The 19,566-nt window shown below is 32.0% G+C and overlaps 1 protein-coding gene and 1 pseudogene across 5 annotated transcripts; one reads left to right on the forward strand and one right to left on the reverse strand.

Annotated features, from left to right (window-relative positions):
- The first annotated feature begins 2,249 nt into the window (after window positions 1-2,249).
- On the forward strand, window positions 2,250-6,107 carry LOC8284548 (annotated as a pseudogene).
- Window positions 6,108-6,395: 288 nt separating this feature from the next.
- LOC8284547 (E3 ubiquitin-protein ligase MBR1) lies at window positions 6,396-13,923 on the reverse strand. 5 transcript variants are annotated; one of them, XM_002519508.3, is made up of 8 exons: window positions 13,782-13,923; window positions 13,082-13,156; window positions 9,203-9,362; window positions 7,985-8,734; window positions 7,499-7,908; window positions 7,135-7,233; window positions 6,920-7,057; window positions 6,396-6,743 (listed from the first exon to the last, which is right to left on the reverse strand). In XM_002519508.3, the coding sequence occupies exons 3-8, from the start codon at window positions 9,300-9,302 to the stop codon at window positions 6,597-6,599; spliced, it is 1,644 nt and encodes a 547-aa protein (XP_002519554.2). In that variant the 5' UTR covers window positions 9,303-9,362; window positions 13,082-13,156; window positions 13,782-13,923; the 3' UTR covers window positions 6,396-6,596. The 5 variants fall into 5 exon arrangements, with proteins under 5 accessions (XP_002519554.2, XP_015574852.2, XP_048236008.1 ...); XM_015719366.2 differs by having other exon boundaries at window positions 13,082-13,174; window positions 13,782-13,904; XM_048380051.1 differs by lacking the exon at window positions 13,082-13,156 and adding an exon at window positions 9,762-10,047 and having other exon boundaries at window positions 13,782-13,903.
- Window positions 13,924-19,566: the final 5,643 nt, after the last annotated feature.

Below are 19,566 nucleotides of genomic sequence, written 5' to 3' on the forward strand. Positions count from 1 at the left end.
AGCGAACTCATTTGGATCAAGCAAGTCCTCAAGGACATGAAAATTGAAAGTAAAGGGCCTATGAAGAAGCATTGTGATAACCAAGCTGCTCATCACATTGCATCAAACCCTGTGTTCCACGAACGAACTAAACACATTGAAGTTGACTGCCACTTCATCAGGGAAAAAGTTCAAAGAGGAGAAATTAAAACACCTTATATCAAAAGTCAAGATCAACAAGCGGACATTTTTACAAAAGCTCTTGATAAACAAAATCATCATTTTATTCTTAGCAAGTTTGGTTCAATAAACTTATACGAGTCCACCTTGAGAGGGAGTGTTGAAGAAAGAAAAGGAAAAGTCAGAAACTGTGGTCTCAGAGGCTACACAAGCTAGATTGCTTGTGCAGACTTCTCATCACTGACCAGCAAGGGAAAAAGGAGCAACTTTCCCTGCAAAGCAGGAAAGGTCACTTCAACCTTAATCCCATAAAGAAATATCTGTTGAAGCAACCGTTAGAATAGAATTTCAGCATGTATATACAGCAATCAACACATTGTAAAAAACTTAAAATTTCATCATATACTATATACACAGATTCACATATTCTTCAGAATTGTTACTGAGAAAGAGTATTTGATTATCATAATAAGAGCTTATCAACTGGTTGGAACACCAAATACAATAATATTAGTGTAACTTCTAGCAAAAAGATGAAAAGTATCTATTGCATATGTTACTTATATTGAATAAGCAAGAACAAAGGGAAGTCATTAAAGCTCTTGGTTTCAAGCAATCATCAACTGTATTAAAATCAATTAATAAAGAGAATACAAAAATTTACTTGCATTTTTTGTGTAATAGTTTATCATTAAATTTAACTTATGTTCATTGTTTATTCTTTTTCACTATCTAATTATAGGGGATAAACTCTTTTAGAATTAAAAAAAAAAAAACTCAAATGATAGAAATAAGAGATTCAAATGGAAATTGAGTTGGAACATTTTTAGATAGATTTTATCTATTTTGTTATTTATAGACCCATTTAATATAAAAAAAATATACTAATTAAGAATACGATATTATTTAAAGTACTTAAATTTAAATATTTTAATTTTCAATTATATATCTATACTTAAATAAGATAGATTTAATTTATTTTAATTAATGTGATACTATTAATTAATATGTGTCTATAAATGCTGCAGTAAACAAATTTAGTTAAACGTTTTTCTATAAATTTACAAACTTATTGCATCATATAATTCATAATGGTGTTTGAAGTGGGCCAAGTATTTTAAGGAGTCTTTAAGAAATGGAGATTCAACGTCAATGGTTAATACCACAAATTGTTCAAAGTTCCTGAACCACCCATTACGATTCTCCCCCAAACCCCAAATCCATCATTCCATAACTCCAAATGTTTTTCTTCCACGTTTCCTTTTCTTTTGTTCTAATTCTCTTGAGTACTTAAAATTACTACTGATACACTGCTGCTCTTCGGAAGTGCCAAACAGAGTCATCTTCAAGACCAGAAATTCTATAATATATTTTTTATTAGGAGGTAATGGAACGAACCTATGTTTGGCTTTCATGGGGTATTCCATAAAGTAACAATAGTTAGCCTCAACTTGAATTCATTTGGTCAGGATTTTGTAATCTTTTGTAACTTATTTTAGTAAGATTCAGAAAATAGTATCAAATGAGACTAATGCATTTTGGTTAGTTCCATGGCCTTACTTTCTTTTCGTTAAGAGTCAAAGAAACTCACTCACAAGTATTCTTAATTACACAGTTTAGGGGTGAATGGATATTTAATTTTATCACAGTATTCATGACAAACAAGATAAATTTTAATTTTAATCATGCTCGTATTTTAATTAAATATGTCAGTGCAATATATTTATCCATTTTTCAAGTCTGATGGACATTCAGGTACATAAGTGTATTAGAAAAATAAAATTTGAAACCTAATTAAAATTATGGGTGGAATGATTCTTCCATAATATATTATTCAATCCATTATTCTAAGCCAAAGTCTCCATCCTCTATTCTTGTAGCACGTCCTCAAAGACCTTATTTACCCGAGTCTTTGCGTACGTTTAACACCAAAATTAATTATATAAACCCTATTTCTCTATTTATAGACATGCATACAAGCGATATTGAAGCTTATTATCTCTTGTAAACAATAATCATATATTTTGTGGTAAAAAAACTTCTGTGCCACTGTCTTTCAATCGAAGGGGAAGAGAAAATTAATCGGAAGCATGGCAGCCGGGGCAGGAGGAGGTCTACCTTTAGAGGAAACACCCACTTGGGCAGTTGCAGTTGTTTGTTTTGTGCTAGTTTCCATTTCCATTGTCATTGAACGTATCAGCGAGTTGATTGGAAAGGTGATTTATGCATGGATATAGTACATTGAAAATTCTCAACCCTGAAGGCCTGCTTTTATGAATGTATCTCAATATGTGACAAGGGTTTTCTTATGGTTTTCTATAGTGGTTAACAAAGAGAAACAAAACAACTCTGCATGACGCACTTGAAAAGATTAAATTAGGTAGGCATACTTGGGTCATGAATTTCGATTTCAGTACGTACCTGATTATCCATCATCTCACATAATAAGATTGTGACCAGTTTTACGCACTGTCATGCATGCTGAATAAGTAATTCTTATGTTACTGAAGATAATTGATTTACTGTTGGATTTCGATTTTCATGAATTTGACTTAGCCTCATCATTACCTGTTGGCCAGAGTTTATGCGACTAGGACTCATAGCATTGCTGCTAACAGTAGGACAAGGATTTTCAGAAATATGTATACCAAAATCCATAGCAGATACTCGGCATCCATGTGAGACGAAGCAAAAGAGTAAATCAACATATAAGGCTTCTATCAACCTCAGAAGGCTCCTATCAATCTCATCGTCCTCAATATCAGGTTCTAGCAGCACCATCAACAGACGAGTTTTGGCCGCCGAAGGATATGATGAATGTGTTGCAAAGGCACGTTTCTTTATTAGTGTTCTCTTTTCTGGTTAATTATTATTTGTCCCTGCAATCAATATTACACTATAAGTATAACAAAGAAAAAGAAGTACAATTCCTCTTAACTGCAGGGAAAAGTCCCATTTGTTTCAGTAGATGGCATCCACCAACTTCATATATTCATATCTGTATTGCCAGTTCTTCATCTGCTTTATTGCATTGCCATATTAGGTTTAGGCAGAGAAAAGGTATGCTTGTGAAAAGCTTCTTTATATTTCTCTTTATCATTTATCGTAGTAATCATATCAATGGTAACTTAGTAGTAATCCATTATATCTAAGGTTTTCTTTCTCCTAATCAATAGGTATTTTTCTAACGTGTTAATGTTTCATTTCTGAAGTAACTAAATAGTAATGACATCAAAATTGAGAAGTGAATAAAATTAAACTAAAATTTAATGACTAAATTTAAATTAATTGCAAAAGGCAGTAACTACTGATATAATTACTTGTCGTTTACTATAATTGAATGGGCACAATAAAATGTAGTATATATATTGTTTATTATTGTGGGATTGATAGTTGCTTGGATGGCAGATGAGAAAATGGAAAAAAATGGGAAATGGAAACAAGAACAAATGAGTACCAGTTTACAACATTAATAATTATGCTTACAATTTCATCACTAAGAAAGGCACCTAAATTCCTAGTTATATATAATATCAGTCATATACATAAATATAATAATATAAACAGAGTCCTTTTTTAAATAATTGAAGTAATGCTATTAATAGTTTTTGTTTGATGTTGCTGTAGACCCAGAAAGGGTCAGATTTGCAAGGGACACAACATTTGGAACAAGGCATCTATTATTTTTGGAGCCATTCATCGTTTCTTTTATGGATAGTAAGTGAATAATTATTTTCTGTTCTAACTTGAGGGCTTCGTATATCTTTTGGAAAAACAGGGTTGCAGATAATTAGACCATTTTTTTTTTCTAAAAAAGAAAAGTTTATCATTTTTCAGGTTTGTTTCTTCAGACAGTTTGTTAGATCAATCCACAAGGTTGATTATTTAACCCTTCGACATGGGTTTATAATTGTGAGCATTCTTATGTTTTCTCAATGATAAGGCAGAAGTTCTTGACTTTTGGAAATTCATTCGAGATATGAGCAAAACTCAGATCATGTCGTCACATTTGGCACCCCAGAGTCAAATCAAATTTAATTTCCAGAATTACATAAAGAGATCACTTGAAGAGGATTTTAAAGTTGTAGTTGGAATCAGGTCAGTGATATATTTACTTGACGAGCTCACACAAATTGTTACAATCTTTCTTTTCTAGGGGAAAGTTAGAATTGATTCATATTTACTTTCACAATCATAATAGATGGTACAAATACACACATATATATATAAGTTTTAAGGTAAATGTTTTCTTTCTCTTTTTGTAGCTCCACAATCTGGTTATTTGCGCTCATATTCCTATTGTTTAATACTCATGGTAAACTAATCGAAATCTTTTTTTTTTTTTATAGTATATTTTGGTATATGCATGTAAGACATATTGGATGTTAGATAATTTAAATGTATTTAGTTATTTAAATTAATATATATGTGAGTCATAATGAATGAAATGACTACTGATGTTCACAAGAAAAAGAAAAAAAAAAAATTAATTTGGTAAAATGGTATAATTGTTGGACAGGTTGGTATTCTTATCTATGGCTGCCTTTCATCCCACTGATTGTAAGCACTAATTTCTATCCACTTGGTTCATTTCATTTGTCATTTACTTAACAAATGGCTCCCACAAAAAGGAACAGTTTATGACATTGTTATGGATTGGTGTACAGGTTATCTTATTAGTAGGGACAAAGCTACAAGTCATTATAACAAAGATGGGTCGAAGGATTCAAGAAAGAGGAGAGGTGGTTAAGGGCACACCACTGGTGGAGCCAGGTGATGACCTTTTCTGGTTCAATAAGCCTCGTCTCCTTCTTTACCTCATTCACTTTGTCCTGTTTCAGGCACAACAGCTTCTTCCCTCTACATTCATACCAAATTTTATCTGTTGCGTGTATGTATATATTGTATAATTTATAATCTCATTAAGGCTCTTTTCTCTTTTTCTTTCTGTCAAACTTTACAGAATGCCTTTGATCTTGCTTTCTTTGCATGGTCATGGGTAAGCCATTCATTCTGAGACATTCGCAAAGAGAACTATTTAACAGAACCATGGATTTATACTTTTTAATTATTGTTTTATTAGTACGAGTTTGGCTTGAAATCTTGCTTGCATGAGAATCCTGAAGACATAGGTATAAGGATAACAATGGGGTGAGTTTGTTGATTACTTATTAGAATCAAAAATAATTTTCACCCCCAATTTAAATTTTTTATTGAAGATGAAAATTTCGACTTGAGAACAGGATCACAATTCACGTATTGTGCAGCTATGTAACGCTTCCACTGTATGCCTTGGTGACACAGGTTTGGTTGCTGCATTTGTTTTTATGACAAATATATATTTAATAAATAATGAATGGAGCCTTTATGATTAGTTATGGATCTGTCTGTATGTTTTTTTATCATTCAAAATTACCATATGGGTTCGAAAATGAAGCCAACAATATTCAGTGAGAGAGTGGGAAAGGCCTTGAGGAAGTGGCATCATACAGCAAGGAAGCATATGAAGCAGGTGGGACACTCCAACCGTATAACAGCAAGTTAACTGCGCCGGTATACATAAGGCGGTAGCCCATCTGCTACGAAAGATACTATAGAGGTGTTCAAACATCACCAACTTGTTTGATAATGAAGCTTGGGAGATGGACAACTCCATTTCAAGGTCACAAACTCATGTTTCGTCATCAAAACTTCAGAATAAAATTGGCCTGCGCGAAGAAGAAAAAGTAAAGGAAAAGGAGAGAGGCGCTTATGAACTGACCTCCACTTAATACTCCTCCTCTTCGGTATCGAGATTAACCCGAGAGATTTTCATTCGATAAAACATGAAGATATCTAAAGTCTTGTTATATTTTTTTTTTTAGTGATTTAACCATATTAGATTTAATTCTTTATTTGCAGCAGTTTTTATTAATATTATTATAAGTATAAAATAAAATTCCAATCTAGATTTTTGGTATAATATGATCTTCTTTTGCTTCAGTTTGATTTTTTTTTTTTTTTTTGTGAGCTCAACTAATGAAATTTAAATTATTAAAGTTGAAACTAATTTTATAAACCAGCAATTAAATAATACCGCATGTCTACTTTTAGGTATAAGAAGGTACAGATTGCCTAGAAAATATTTTTCTTCTTCATGTACTCGTACTCGTACTCCTGCTCTTCCTTTCCATCCTTACCTGTTACCAGGCAAATAAGAAATGAGTGCTGCCCGATTACCTAAAGACCCAGTGAAATGGCAATGAAGGCTCCACGAATTTGAGATGGGAGCCTGAAACAAATTGATTGGCATTGACTATTAATTTATACAATTCCTACACAGATCAGTTCATCTGTTTCTTCTTTTGACAAGCACTATTTACAATAAGGACACTAATTGTTTCCTTTTTCTTAAAAAATATTTATGTATATGATAAATGATTAACAAGGTAATTAACTTATTCCTTCATGTTATCAGCCATAGCCGAAGCTTTGCATATTGGACACAAGTTCTTCATCGATAGCCATTTCTTGATGCAGCTCACATGATAATCATGACCACAGGCTTTCAGGGACCCAACATCATCCATGTCTTTGTACTCTTCCTGCCATTCAGCACGCAGATTCTTACATTAGAAAAAACATAATTGCACACAGCAAAGAATCACAAGCAGCAAATCAATAGTGATAGGTTATGATCAACCAATTCTCCCAACAAAAACTGGACAATTCTTTTAATTGGAATCCAACCTACAAATGTGTGTATATAAACTGTTCTTACCAGGCAAATTACACAGTTTCCTTCATCCTGGCTTAGGCCTGAAGAACAATATACTGTTTCTGTCAAACACTTGGATATCAGATCTTCAGACAATCCTGTGCTGACACATCCAATCCTTTCCCCTAGTGCAAGTAGTTCCTGGTTGGACAAACACTGTTTAAAATGCAATCCCAACAGGCTTAAAGAAATAGCAGACATGAGAACGATACTAATACCTCATAACTCATGTTGTCTACATCTAGCCTCATGTCCCTATGCTGGTCAACCATATTTCTCGGCCCATAAGAGGTTGATCGGTCCACAACCATATAACCCTAAAGAAGAGCAGCAAAGTAAATCATTTGAATACATAAAAAGAGATGAGGAAAAGAAACCAAATTATCAAAAATTGGATTTCCATTGCTGTAATCATGTGGGGGATACTGCACTGGCAAAATGCAAGGAAGAATTAGCATCTCAGTTATCTAGCATGTCATTACTAGAAGAAAGCTCTCATTTGACAATACAGGAAAAATATCGAACTTCATGTTTTACCCATCTCGCAATGTACAAAAAGCAAAATCATTAGGGAAATTGTACCTCAGATGCAAATCGATCATGAAGACCTGGCTCATTGGACACTGATCTGTATCTGTCATAAGAAACTCTGGATCTACCATTCCTGTCGCTGTTACGCCAAGCTATAGCGGATGACAGCCTTGGTTGTCTGGAGGTTTCAGCAACCAACTGCATGCCATCATCTGAAGGTGCCACATGCCCCAAGCGCAAAGTACTTGAGGAAGCCCTAAAAGCTGGGCTAGGTCTTTGAGAAGAGCTACTGCGAATACCTCTTATGGAGTGTGCTGAGGGACTATGGAAGCTTTGAGGCACAACAGGATTTCTACTGGAAATGAAATCATGGGGATATCCCCTAATGTCTACAGCGGCATTAGTTATGCTGCTTCCAACAAGAAAATGGTTTGTGTCATGACTGTTATAACCACTAGCATCTGCAACCAACAAAAAAGAACCCTTAGGAGCAGTGGGAATCCAAATGTGCCACAAGCTAATGTACTGGTGACTAACCTGAGACTAGCATCCTCCCAGAAGCAGGAGGCATTCTGGCATGACTCCAATCATGTGATAAAGCACTAGAACTTTGACCTGAAAAATCCATTGAATTGGAATGGTCGAAGGAGTGGCCTGCAGGGTACGAAGTGTGGGAAGAACTGCTTGATAAGTGGGTCCTAGCTAGGTTGGAATCCGGATCAAGAGCAGGCCTGCTCCTCACATTCCTGATTGCACCCTCAGGCCTAATTGAGAGATTGCCTCGATGGCCAGGGGTCATGGTAAAGCATTCCCAGGCCATATATTGAGGATCCAAATTTGGTTTCTCCTGCTGCAGCTCAGAAGAGAGTGGGGGATCAGAGGAACTGCCAGCACCATAATATCTGCTTGCACTGCCCCCTTCGCATGCAGATGGGACCCCAGGGCTTTTTCGCTTGTGGGGCCCCCTTACATTGCCCATTGTGAGATCAACAAGACCAGCCTCAACACCATGAAAGGTCTGTCTCTCATAATTGGAAGAAGATGCAAAGCGTGCATGATTTTCTGGGACTGTGCAAAAGGTTCCAGCAGTTGAAGAATGCAGAAAAGGATCACGAGATGGGCCTGAAACATCTGGTTGATAATGTGATACTTCAACATTGTGACTTGAGGAAATATAAGCATTTGACATTGGTGAAGGGTTCCATTGAGAAGTAAAATGAACTCCATCAACAGGCATATTTTCTGCTGGATAATAAAAGGGGCCATTCTCTGCAGGACCTACCCTGGCTGCAGATCCGTGAAACTTAAAGTTAGTCTTAAATTGCACTCTAAGAATGATAAATGGATCTCATTATAACACTGTCAATTTGTCACAACCATTTCATGGCTATCATCAGTCATAAGGCACCCACACCTCAGCAATCAATTAACATAGCTCCTAGTTTTACAAGTTCAGTTCTCCTTGTGTTTAAATGTTAATTGCTATAGCGAGTTAGACTGAAAAAGTGACAAACTATAGCTTAAAAGTATAACAGACTGGATGAAGCATGCCCAGCCTTTAATTTAACATGATCACAATTCATAGACTTGGACAACATAAAAACAAGTCATGCCATAAAACATAAAATATTAGAAAAAAAATTCAGTTGAAATCCATGCTAGAAAGAAGAAAGTCTTCACATTCCACAGCAAATTTATCATGAATATTCTCCATACAACAAATGAGCAACAAAAGAAATTTTGAAATAACAATACCTGAATTTGCATAAGTTTGCTCTATATGCATATGATTCCAATTTTGATCCTGTTCACTCTCGAACATTTGAGAGGTGTTGAATAAATGTCTATGCCCCATTACTATCCCTTCAAAAGTGTGAACTATGTCCTGGAGTCAAATCAAGCAGAACGCCACAATCTGCAGCAATGAAACAACCATAGTCACCAGAAGTGATGTCACTAATACTCCTTGAATATATAGTGTGAAACAGTGCCCTTGCCATATACAGAGTATGGAACAGTGCCCTCAGCATAGAGCAAGATCATATGTTATTTTCAGCAAATTCAAACAAAATAACATTCAGTATTAGAACTTGAATGGACTCAAGATATATTGAGGTTGTAAAGTAAATTTCTTAAATAGAAGCCCAGAATTCGCCCCTAAATCCAATTTATGGCTGATTGAAGGTGAAGAGAATGCTATATCAGTTTCACACGAGTGCACACCTATTTAAGTGAAAGAAAAAAAAAAGAATCATTTTCACATATGACAACTATTCAGGTTATATTAATAGCTCAGCAATTCTTTCCAGCTTACCATTACTATTCGAATTAGAGGCACATCGAATTTAAAGCCTTCAATTTATGAGGTCAAGAGAGCAACATGCTAATCAATACATGCTCTCATTCTCACAAATGAAATAAGAAATATCAACAGCAGCAGTCTGATTAGCGATGGCAGTATAAAGATGAACTGGATAATGATAAAGGCAGTTTCTCAAATCGATAATCGACCATGTGCGGATAGAGACATCTGTAAGGGCACACCGAGGAAGGACTGTTTTGATCCTATCAACTCCAAGCACTCACTGAAGCTAAAAGAACTAAATAGGAAATTCATAAGAAAAACAACCATAGAGAAGTCTTAAGTCAATCGGAAACAACACTCTTAACCTTGCTATAGATCGTAAGGGAGAAAGAGGCACTATACCAAAGGGATTCAAATTGGAGAAAGTAGCAATATATGAAAATACATAAACATATATCTTACACTGGGAGTATATTTTGATACCTATTGTATTAGTCAATTGACTTAATTTACTAACACCGCAAAGCATAAACCTCACCAACCATTCTATAGCTGTGGATATGGATTGGAACCCTCTCCTAAGAGCAAATATGTGAGATGCAAACCTTGAGAAATAATTCAAACATCCCTATAAAACCATTACCAATCTCCCTGATAATCACCAAATTTTGAGGAATAAAAATTAATGATAGTCTAAATCATAAACATAAGAAAAAGGTTAAAGCTAACAGGAAATAGTCATAAAATAGAATAACAGAGAGAAGATATGGGGACTATACCCTTGCAAGCACAGTATATAACACATGCCAGTCAAGCAATAAGAAGAATCCAATTGCAATAAATTGGACTAACTGAAGAAGCTCAGATATTATTGGGAGAAGTTATTCGAAGATATCTGTGTGCAATTTGCATAGTTTTCTGGAACTCCTTAGGATTCTACCTCTTCAAAGTACCATGAAAATCAAAATTCTCAAACACAAGAGCAGAAGCAACCAGAACGAGTGCACTATAATAAAAAGACACCCAACATAGGATTCTAGTCCCAAAAACATCTTAGAAATGGAAAATGACACATATAGATATATGGTAAAACAGGACTTATATTTTGTCTATACTAATTTCAAGCATAGTATGACTGGTAGGAAATGCTGGTAAGTCTAAGAGAAGATGGCCAAAGTGTACTGAAAACGGAAAGAAATAGGAATAAAAAAATTGATGATAGATAAAAATCCTAACAGACTTTTTACATATAATGGGAAAAAGAAAAAACTCAATGTCTCAAATAATTGAAAAATAAGCAGAAGAATAATGATCATGAAGGGGATAGGGGAAAAACAAAGAGATATGGAAATGTGATTTTCTCCTTTTTAAAGGGAGACAATAAAGCATCTTTTATTTTTTTTGGTAAAATAACATTTAAATTGAATCGATGCTAGGCGTTTGTTTGCATTAGTCACCTTCTTTATTTAGCAATGCATATCAATGGTCAACCATACTTGAAGCGGTTAGTTTAAAATCCATACTGCCAGAAACTCGTTCATTATATATGAATATTTGAAGCCCAATATTAACCAGAATACTTTTAAGACTTCAGTTTGCTGTCATCACCTGTATACCTTCATATCTTTTGATAATTAATTATGCCATAAAAGTTGACAAGAGAAGGAAGATACCTTCTCATAACAGAAAAATATCCAAGAACTATCTCATTGAGCCCATGTCTAATTATCGTAGTAATAAGTGTAATGTACTAACTTTCTACTAATAATTTAACTTTTCTAATGAAGAAATGAAGAAAATAGAGCAACAATGGTCCATCAGCAGAAACAAAAAGCACCACCAAACTTGCATCGTCATTTGTTCAAAAATAGAGCAACAATGTCTAATTATCGTAGCAATGTCTTGTGAACATTACTGAGAGATGAAAAAAAATTAAGAAGTAAATGCTTAAGTTGGAGGTTCAATTCTCTTTCCAAGAGGTGCATCAAGTTTTCACGGAATCAATATAATAGGAGATTAAAAGATTTCTTGGAGCTCACTCATTAAGTAATTGGATATAAGAAGATATTAACAAAATTTCTTGAAGCATCACTTGTTAAGTAACAGGACATAGAAAGGTTTAATTTATAAGAGAAAAAGTGCTGTCCAAAATCAAAATCAACACTATTTACAAGAACCGGATCATCAGACTGAAAGGAACAAGTGATAGAGAAAGCAACCAGAACACGAAAAGAAAAAGATATCCAATTTTTCCAGTAAATAGATGGTCAAACCAAAAATAGATCCCAAGTTTGTATCCAAAAAGAAAAAAAAAAAAAAAAACTGTATATCATTCTCAAGTCATCTAAGTTCATAATATAACTCCAAAAACCATCAACTTGATGCCATATTATATAATATTTGAAGTTGCTTTTCCAGAGTGATTGTAAGACTCCAGAGTAAAATGATAATTCCCTGATATTAATTAACAAGAATTCCATTGAAAACTAATAGATGCTTCTTAACTGACAAAATCTCAGAAAGTCCATTATTGAAGCTTTTATGATACAAGAGGGACATTTATGTACCCTAGATTAGATTAGCATCTGGCTATCTTGGGAGAAGACAGAAGCTTCATACACATACTAATAGAAGAGAAGATATCCTAATATGAAAGAAAGCACTCTCGTAAGGCCCAAGTCTTGCTATTGTTCTTTGGGATTAAGCCGGAAAAAGGCATTGTCGGCAGCACAGTTAAAATTTAATAAGCAATCAGCGCACCAATCAAGATAGGCCAATGGATTCCATCTAGGCAGTGAAATCTATAAGCACTGGACTTTGATAATCGATCATGAGATCATATCTACAAGTTTCCCCTCCATGCTGATGACCTATATAAATTCAAAATTAGGCAACTTAAACAACTGCATAAAAGTAGATTGCGCTACTCTATCCTCACATCACTTTAATTGCAATCTGTCCTTCAATCGTCTATACAACCCAAAAGAGCCTGCAACACCATTTGCAATTCAGAATTTATGAACTAAAAAAAAAAACTAAAACTAAGTTACCAAGAACTTCAGCATCCTATATTTGCATAACATAAAGGGCTGGATGATGTCTAAAATAGGAATTATAAAAAAAGAAGTCAGGAGAGGATTTAAAATAGAACTAATTCTGCAACAATACAAGTTCAGCAATTGAGTATGTACACAAGTTATGTTGAGAGTATAACCTCGCCTTAACTGATATTGACACACCTGGCCGGTAGCTAAAGCTTACATTTAAATTGTTAGATAAATGTGGTAGAGAGAGAGAGAAATAAAACACGAGTCACCAAACCTTCTCACCTGAAACTATAGATTTCGATACTAATTCATCCATCCCTCAGTTCAAATTCAAGGATTTGACCAACAATTTTAAACCTGCATAAGAAAAACAATCTACACCTAATTGATCTTAATATAATTTCAAATTAAGACTAAGCTTAAGCTAGCAACCACAAGCCGGAATCCAATTAGGCGAATATCTAAATACAACAAAATAAAACAAATATTTATGCTTTGCTGTCACTACAAGGAATTGCACCATTCCCTTATGAGAAACTAAAACCTTGTTTGGAATAGATAATCTCTAAGAATTAAATTCAAAAGAATCCTCATCAAAAGATTTCTGAATTGATCAGACAATTGAGTTTTTGCATTTCATTAGACTTCCCAAACACTGTGCAAAAGACATGAGCTCTGATTTCAAGAAACTTAATAAATGTATCAAATTGCACACATAACATACATAAGAGTACAATACTGAAACGACGACGCTTAAATGGCACACAACAACGAAACAGCTTGATCACGAACCAAAAGACTAAATCAAACAATAAAAATAGAACCAAATAATAATCAACAGCAACGATCAAAAGAGAAAACCGATCATCGACACAAAAAGGAAAAAATTAACATGATCAAACAAATTAAGAACAAAAAGTCGTTACAGGTAGCAAATTTATAATTTAAAAAAAAGACGAGGTGATAACAAAAATCACCGTACCTTTAAATCTGAATTGCCGGAAGACTAGATAGATAAATAAATAATCAAATGAAAGTTCTACAAGGGAGAGAGGGGTTTAGAGAGAGGAGAAGTTGGGTTGGATTTGGTGCGTAATATTAACATTTGGTTGCATAGAAATAAGAGGAGGAGAAACTGGTTTACCGGCTACCGGTACAAACGTGGGTACACGTGAAGGGTGTGTTTGGTCATTTCCTATAAGCGCGCATGAATTTTTAGGTGCTAGCTTTAAGTACTGGATAATTAAAGGTAAAGAGTGTAGTTTGATTAAATGCAATTAAATTAAAGAATTGATAAGTGGTGATTAGTGATTGGTCATCTTGTTTCAAGGTACTCGTTGCTGCTGGACCGTATCAAGAAGAGTAGGCCCACTAATGTTTCGGCACGTCTATTTCTTTTTTATTACTTTTTATTTTTATTCTTTTTCTCCCTTATTATAGAATTTTGGTAAGTATGGGCCTGGCCGTAGTTCCGAAATGGTCCGAGAATCAGAGCTAGACCGGCAGTTTTTGGTTCCACTTTTCGGTGAAATCAAAAGTCGGATCAGTTAAATACTAGTTTGCAATCTTAATGATGTTCAGTTTCAGTTTTCCATCCCACTGCACCTAATTTTTAACCAAACCAAAAAAATTCTGTAAGATTTTTTTTTTTTTTTTTATCTTAGGTCGTTTATTTTTCTTTGAGGAGATTCCATTAGAGAGAATTAATAAATACATTTAAATATAAAAATATTATCAAATATTAAAAATACATTAAAAGAAGAAAGGTATTTTCAACGACTATTAATTGTAGCTATGAGGAGTAGATTGCAATTATATAGGAACTTGTATTATAAATAAAAAATTAACATTCATGGTAAATTTAAGAAATAATCGATAATGTGCTAAAATATGAAACTTTAATAAATAAATGTGACTAGAGCTTTTTATTTTATATCTGTCTAAACTGCCAATAAACTATAATATTAAGAATGTGAGTATTACATTTATAAATTAGAGAAATAGATACAGTAATTAACTTCTTGAAGCAAAGAAATGAAATTTATATATTGACAAAATAATGTGAAAAAGAATAGCAATGTGTTTTGCTTGTTAGTGGGGAGATGACTCAAACAAATGAAAGTTTTACCTGAAGAGGGCCATGCCCGTCAAGAAATGGCAAAAGGTCATTTCTCTTTGGAACCATTTAGACCAAACTTCTTGAAGTGGGTGTCCTATTAAGAAAGAAAAGAAGGAGGACGAAAGTCACATTTGTTGATTGGAGCACCGAAATAAACTCGGAAAACTTTGACAAAAGCAAATAGTAAATTTAAAATCATTGTATTCGTGGACTCCTTTTTGCTTGCCCAAATGATTATTTTGGTTTGGTTTGGCCAAGCAGATGCAGCAATCCACTTCAGCTTATTCCCTCAAAACATTAAAATAAACCAAACATGACAACCCAAAAATCAAAATAAATATCTATTTTACTCGTGCATTCCAGGAAATAATGTTTAGATTTTCTTATAGTAAGAAATTATTAAACTTAAAAGATAGCAATATAGGGCAAAAGGTGCCCCTTTTCTATTTTTTTAAAACTGAATTCATTTGAGTAAGAATAGAAGTTCTCTAGTATATACAATATAAACAAAAAGAAGAATACAAAAGAACCAACCATCAGTAGTTTTGCTTCTTGTAGATGGAAATCTTTTTATTTATGCCTACCATAGTGTGAAAGAGATTGTTGGATTTAGAGGCTGGGCCTGTCCATAATGAAAAGCCCAGCCCATATAAAAATAAGAGAAAAAAACTATCAATGTTACTTTTTTAAATTGAAAACTTCCCATGCATGAGGAAGTCTACGAGTGTGTGAAGGAAGTGTTTATAGATGTAGATTTCCGACATTAAAATGAGGAAACATTCTCTGCAATTTTACAACTGATTATCAAAACAGTCTTTCCTGATCGATAATTCAAGTTTCGATCCACTTTCATAAGATAAAATTAAACGAAGCCGAATTATGCGCAACGGCAAAAGCAGTGGAGTTATCAGTCTCTCACCCATCCTTCAAAGGTAGACCAATTTTTACTGAATCTGATTCATGTATAACAGTAGTCTTCTTTCTTCCATCGCATTCATCCATGTAACTGTTTCTAGAATCAGCCAATCACAAAGCTGACGACTTAGCAAAATCGGCAGTTAATAGACCCAATGACTTTATTGCTTGGATGTGTGTTCTTTGGCCAGTGCTTATTGCTGAAGTACTGTGTAATTTTGCAGAAGCTGGGTTAATAGATTTCACTTTGCTTCGAAAAGGGAGGTGGTATAGTGCTTGTTGGTCTATTTTGTTATGGTGATGACTCATGTTAAGTATTGATGCATGGTTGATTTCTGTAGCCGCTGCTTACGGTGCCATATGTTGGGATTCTGCAGAGCGTTTTCTATTTTAGGCTGCAATATTCTGCAGTTCTTGTGATTTATGTTCTGCCCATTTGGTGATGTGTAGCAGCAATTATATGCTGTCTTCTTCTATTTCTCTTGTGTATCTGTTTTCATGGGAACTCTTCTTCACACGGAATTGTTTAATTTAGGAGTTAAAGTCTTCAGTATATAAGGGAAAGCACTGTGTAGTTAATTATTCCATGTTTTCCCCTCTTTTATAAATTAATAAAAGAAGTTGATCATCAAAAAATAGCAGTTACAATGGTAATCATTTAGAAAGAAACATGATCATTTTGAAAAGAAGTTACCACAAGTGGTTAATATATATTTTGGCTTTTAGGAAAACAAGAAAACTATAAAAATAAAAATATAAACTAATTAACAGAGAAAGGAATGTTTTTTCAAAATCTTTAGTTTCCTCAAATGTTTTTTTGTGCCCATTTACTGAATTTTCAGGCAGGAGGAGGAGCTCAATCAAACTGTGCCGCAGAGGTTGAGCCTGCAAGTGTTTTATTTGTGGACACAGATTTGATGAAATGCAAATGGCAGGCCCAAGCTAATTGCTGGATCACATGAATATGCTTATGGAAAGCTAAAGAAGAAGCAAGAATAAACCACCCAAAAGGCCTTATTTAACAAAGAAAGCCAATAAGCATATTCCAGGTAAATTATGTCATGGACCGGCTCATACATAATTGTGAACCTGAATAATCTTATATGTATATAAAATTTATTTTTCAAAACTTTATTTGTTTGTCTTTTAATTGTATATAATTTTTTCTTAATATTCTTTTATATAATAAAATAGTTATGTTACAAACTTATTAATTATAAAACTCGGAATATGAAACTTATATTTGTTATTGTTAAATTAGTAATATATTAAATATTGAATTGTAAAAATAATTTTATTTTTTATTATATATTATTTATTTTATTATTTGAAATTTTATTAATAGTTGCCTCCTTTATTCCATACTAATTAATAATTTTTTAGTATTTTATTTAGCTTAAAGCTTAATTATAGAGAACAAATAGCTAATTTAGACTAAATAATTTTTCCATAGATATTAATGTGTGTATTGTATTAAATGAACCTCAAGTGTGCATTTAATGAACTAATAATTTGTAGATAATGAAACAGTTATTTTTTAACCTATGAATATTGATTTGTTTTATGCACAAACAATATATTCATTACTTATAAAGTATATATTGATTTATTATTAGTGTCAAGTTTATTAAATATTAATTTTTGATTCATCACGTATGAAGTGTATATTCATACTAACTAACTTTAGTATTTTTATTTAGATTGAGAAAAATATTTAATAAGCTTAATTATAGGAAGCAAATAGCTAATTGAGACTAAATGATTTTTTTAATAAATATTAATTTGTGTACTGTATTAAATGAATCTCAAGTGTATATTTGATGAACTTGTAGTTTATAGATAAATAATATGTTGTTTTTTAACCTATAAATATCAATTTGTTTTATGTACAGACAATATATCCATTATCTATAAAGTGTATATTCATTTATTATTAGTGTTAAGTTCATTAAATATTAACTTTAGATTCTTAATTTATAAAGTGTATATTCATACTAATTAACATTATTTTAATATTTTATTTAGATTAATAAAGCATTTAATAAGTTTAATTATAATAGAATAAATAGTTAATTAACATTAATTGACTCTTCTACATATGTTAGTGTGTGTACTATATTAAATGAACTTCGAGTATATATTTGATGAACTTGTAGTTTATAGATAATGAACTCATTGTTTTTTAACCTATCAATACTGATTTATTTTATGCTCATACGGTATATTTATTACTTATAAAGTATACATTCATTTGTTATTAGTGTCAGATTTATTAAATATAAATTTTAGATTCGTTACTTGTAAATTGTATATATATTTATTACTAGTATAAAGTTCATTAAATATAAAAGGTATATGCATTAACTTTTATTTATCAATATGTCCTTAACATATGAATTTGTTATTTATTACTTATAAAGCGTATATTCATTTATTATTAGTATCAATTCCATTAAACATAAATTTTAGGTTCAGTACTTATAAATTGTTAATGAAGTGTAGAGTTTATTAAATATAAATTTCATCTTTAATATTTATAAATTATATATTTATCTATTAGATTCATTAAATATGAAGTGTTAATTTTACTGGTGAATTTATGCTCAACATATCAATCTATTTTTTAATTTATGAATTTTTAGACTATATATAATTTACAACATATGAAACTACAAGTCATTTTATAAATTTAAATCATAATGATAATATTTGGAGAAAAAAATATTAAAATTAGTTTTATTTTTTTAAGAACATAAAATTATTTTTTATTATATTTACTCTTCATTATGTTGATTAAAGCTTATATTATTTTAATTTATAATATATTTTTGTAAGAGTATTAACATAAATTTTTCAGTGATATAGGAAAAAATAAATATAAAATACATTAATTATAAAAATTAAAATAAAGTAATTTTTTTAGTAATAATATAGTATAAAATTAAGGGATGAGACATGATAAAATAATATTTATAGTATAGTGATTCATCTATTTTATAATAGATTTAAATTAATAGTGTTAATTTATTTTTATTTTTTTTAATTTATTAGTTATTTAATGATATAAAATATTAATTAATTTAAACTAACCAAATGAGGTTTAATTTCATAATTTATGAAAACACACATCTAATTTTTGTATTTCGATCCTACGTAGATGATACTTAATGTTTCCAAGTGCATGATATAATAATTCCATATTCCAAACGGGCATTATGAGTAATGAAAAATTTATTAAGAAAGGTATTTAAAAGTTTTCAAAGTTATTTTTATTTTTAAAAATATAATAAATAATTTTGAAATATCATAAATTTTATTAATTTTTATAAATTTATTTTGTATTATTATTTATAATTAAAATAAGTGTATGCATGTATTAATGACTAGTTGTCTGATAATTTCTGCTATTTTATGAAGAAATTGAAATAATAATATTTTGACAAGATTTGTTTGGCTGAATACATGCACTTCCATCATCAATAAGGACAACCATCAATAAAAGAAAACAATCAAAATCGGTTTGAGCAAGGAAACTAATTGAATAATATCGTTTAGAAGAGATGACTAAATTCTCTTAAAATAATAAAAACAAAGAAGCAAAATATTTTTAAATAATAATAATTATGAAGTCAAAACTCAAGAGATAATCTTTTTCTTTTTTGAAACAAAGAGATACTAAATCTGATGACGTGGAAACAAATCTGTCACATGGTCTATTACAGAATAGATGACA

Source organism: Ricinus communis, chromosome 10, assembly GCF_019578655.1.
Source record: "Ricinus communis isolate WT05 ecotype wild-type chromosome 10, ASM1957865v1, whole genome shotgun sequence".
NCBI lineage: Eukaryota > Viridiplantae > Streptophyta > Magnoliopsida > Malpighiales > Euphorbiaceae > Ricinus > Ricinus communis.

Excerpts from the sequence above, each read along its gene's own strand:
- LOC8284547 (XM_002519508.3), bottom strand. The coding sequence starts at position 9,302 with ATGGGGCATAGACATTTATTCAACACCTCTCAAATGTTCGAGAGTGAA. Across the intron at positions 8,735-9,202 it reads GCAAACTTATGCAAATTCAG|CCAGGGTAGGTCCTGCAGAG; the intron begins GTATTGTTATTT and ends ACGGATCTGCAG. Across the intron at positions 7,058-7,134 it reads TAGACAACATGAGTTATGAG|GAACTACTTGCACTAGGGGA; the intron begins GTATTAGTATCG and ends TTGTCCAACCAG.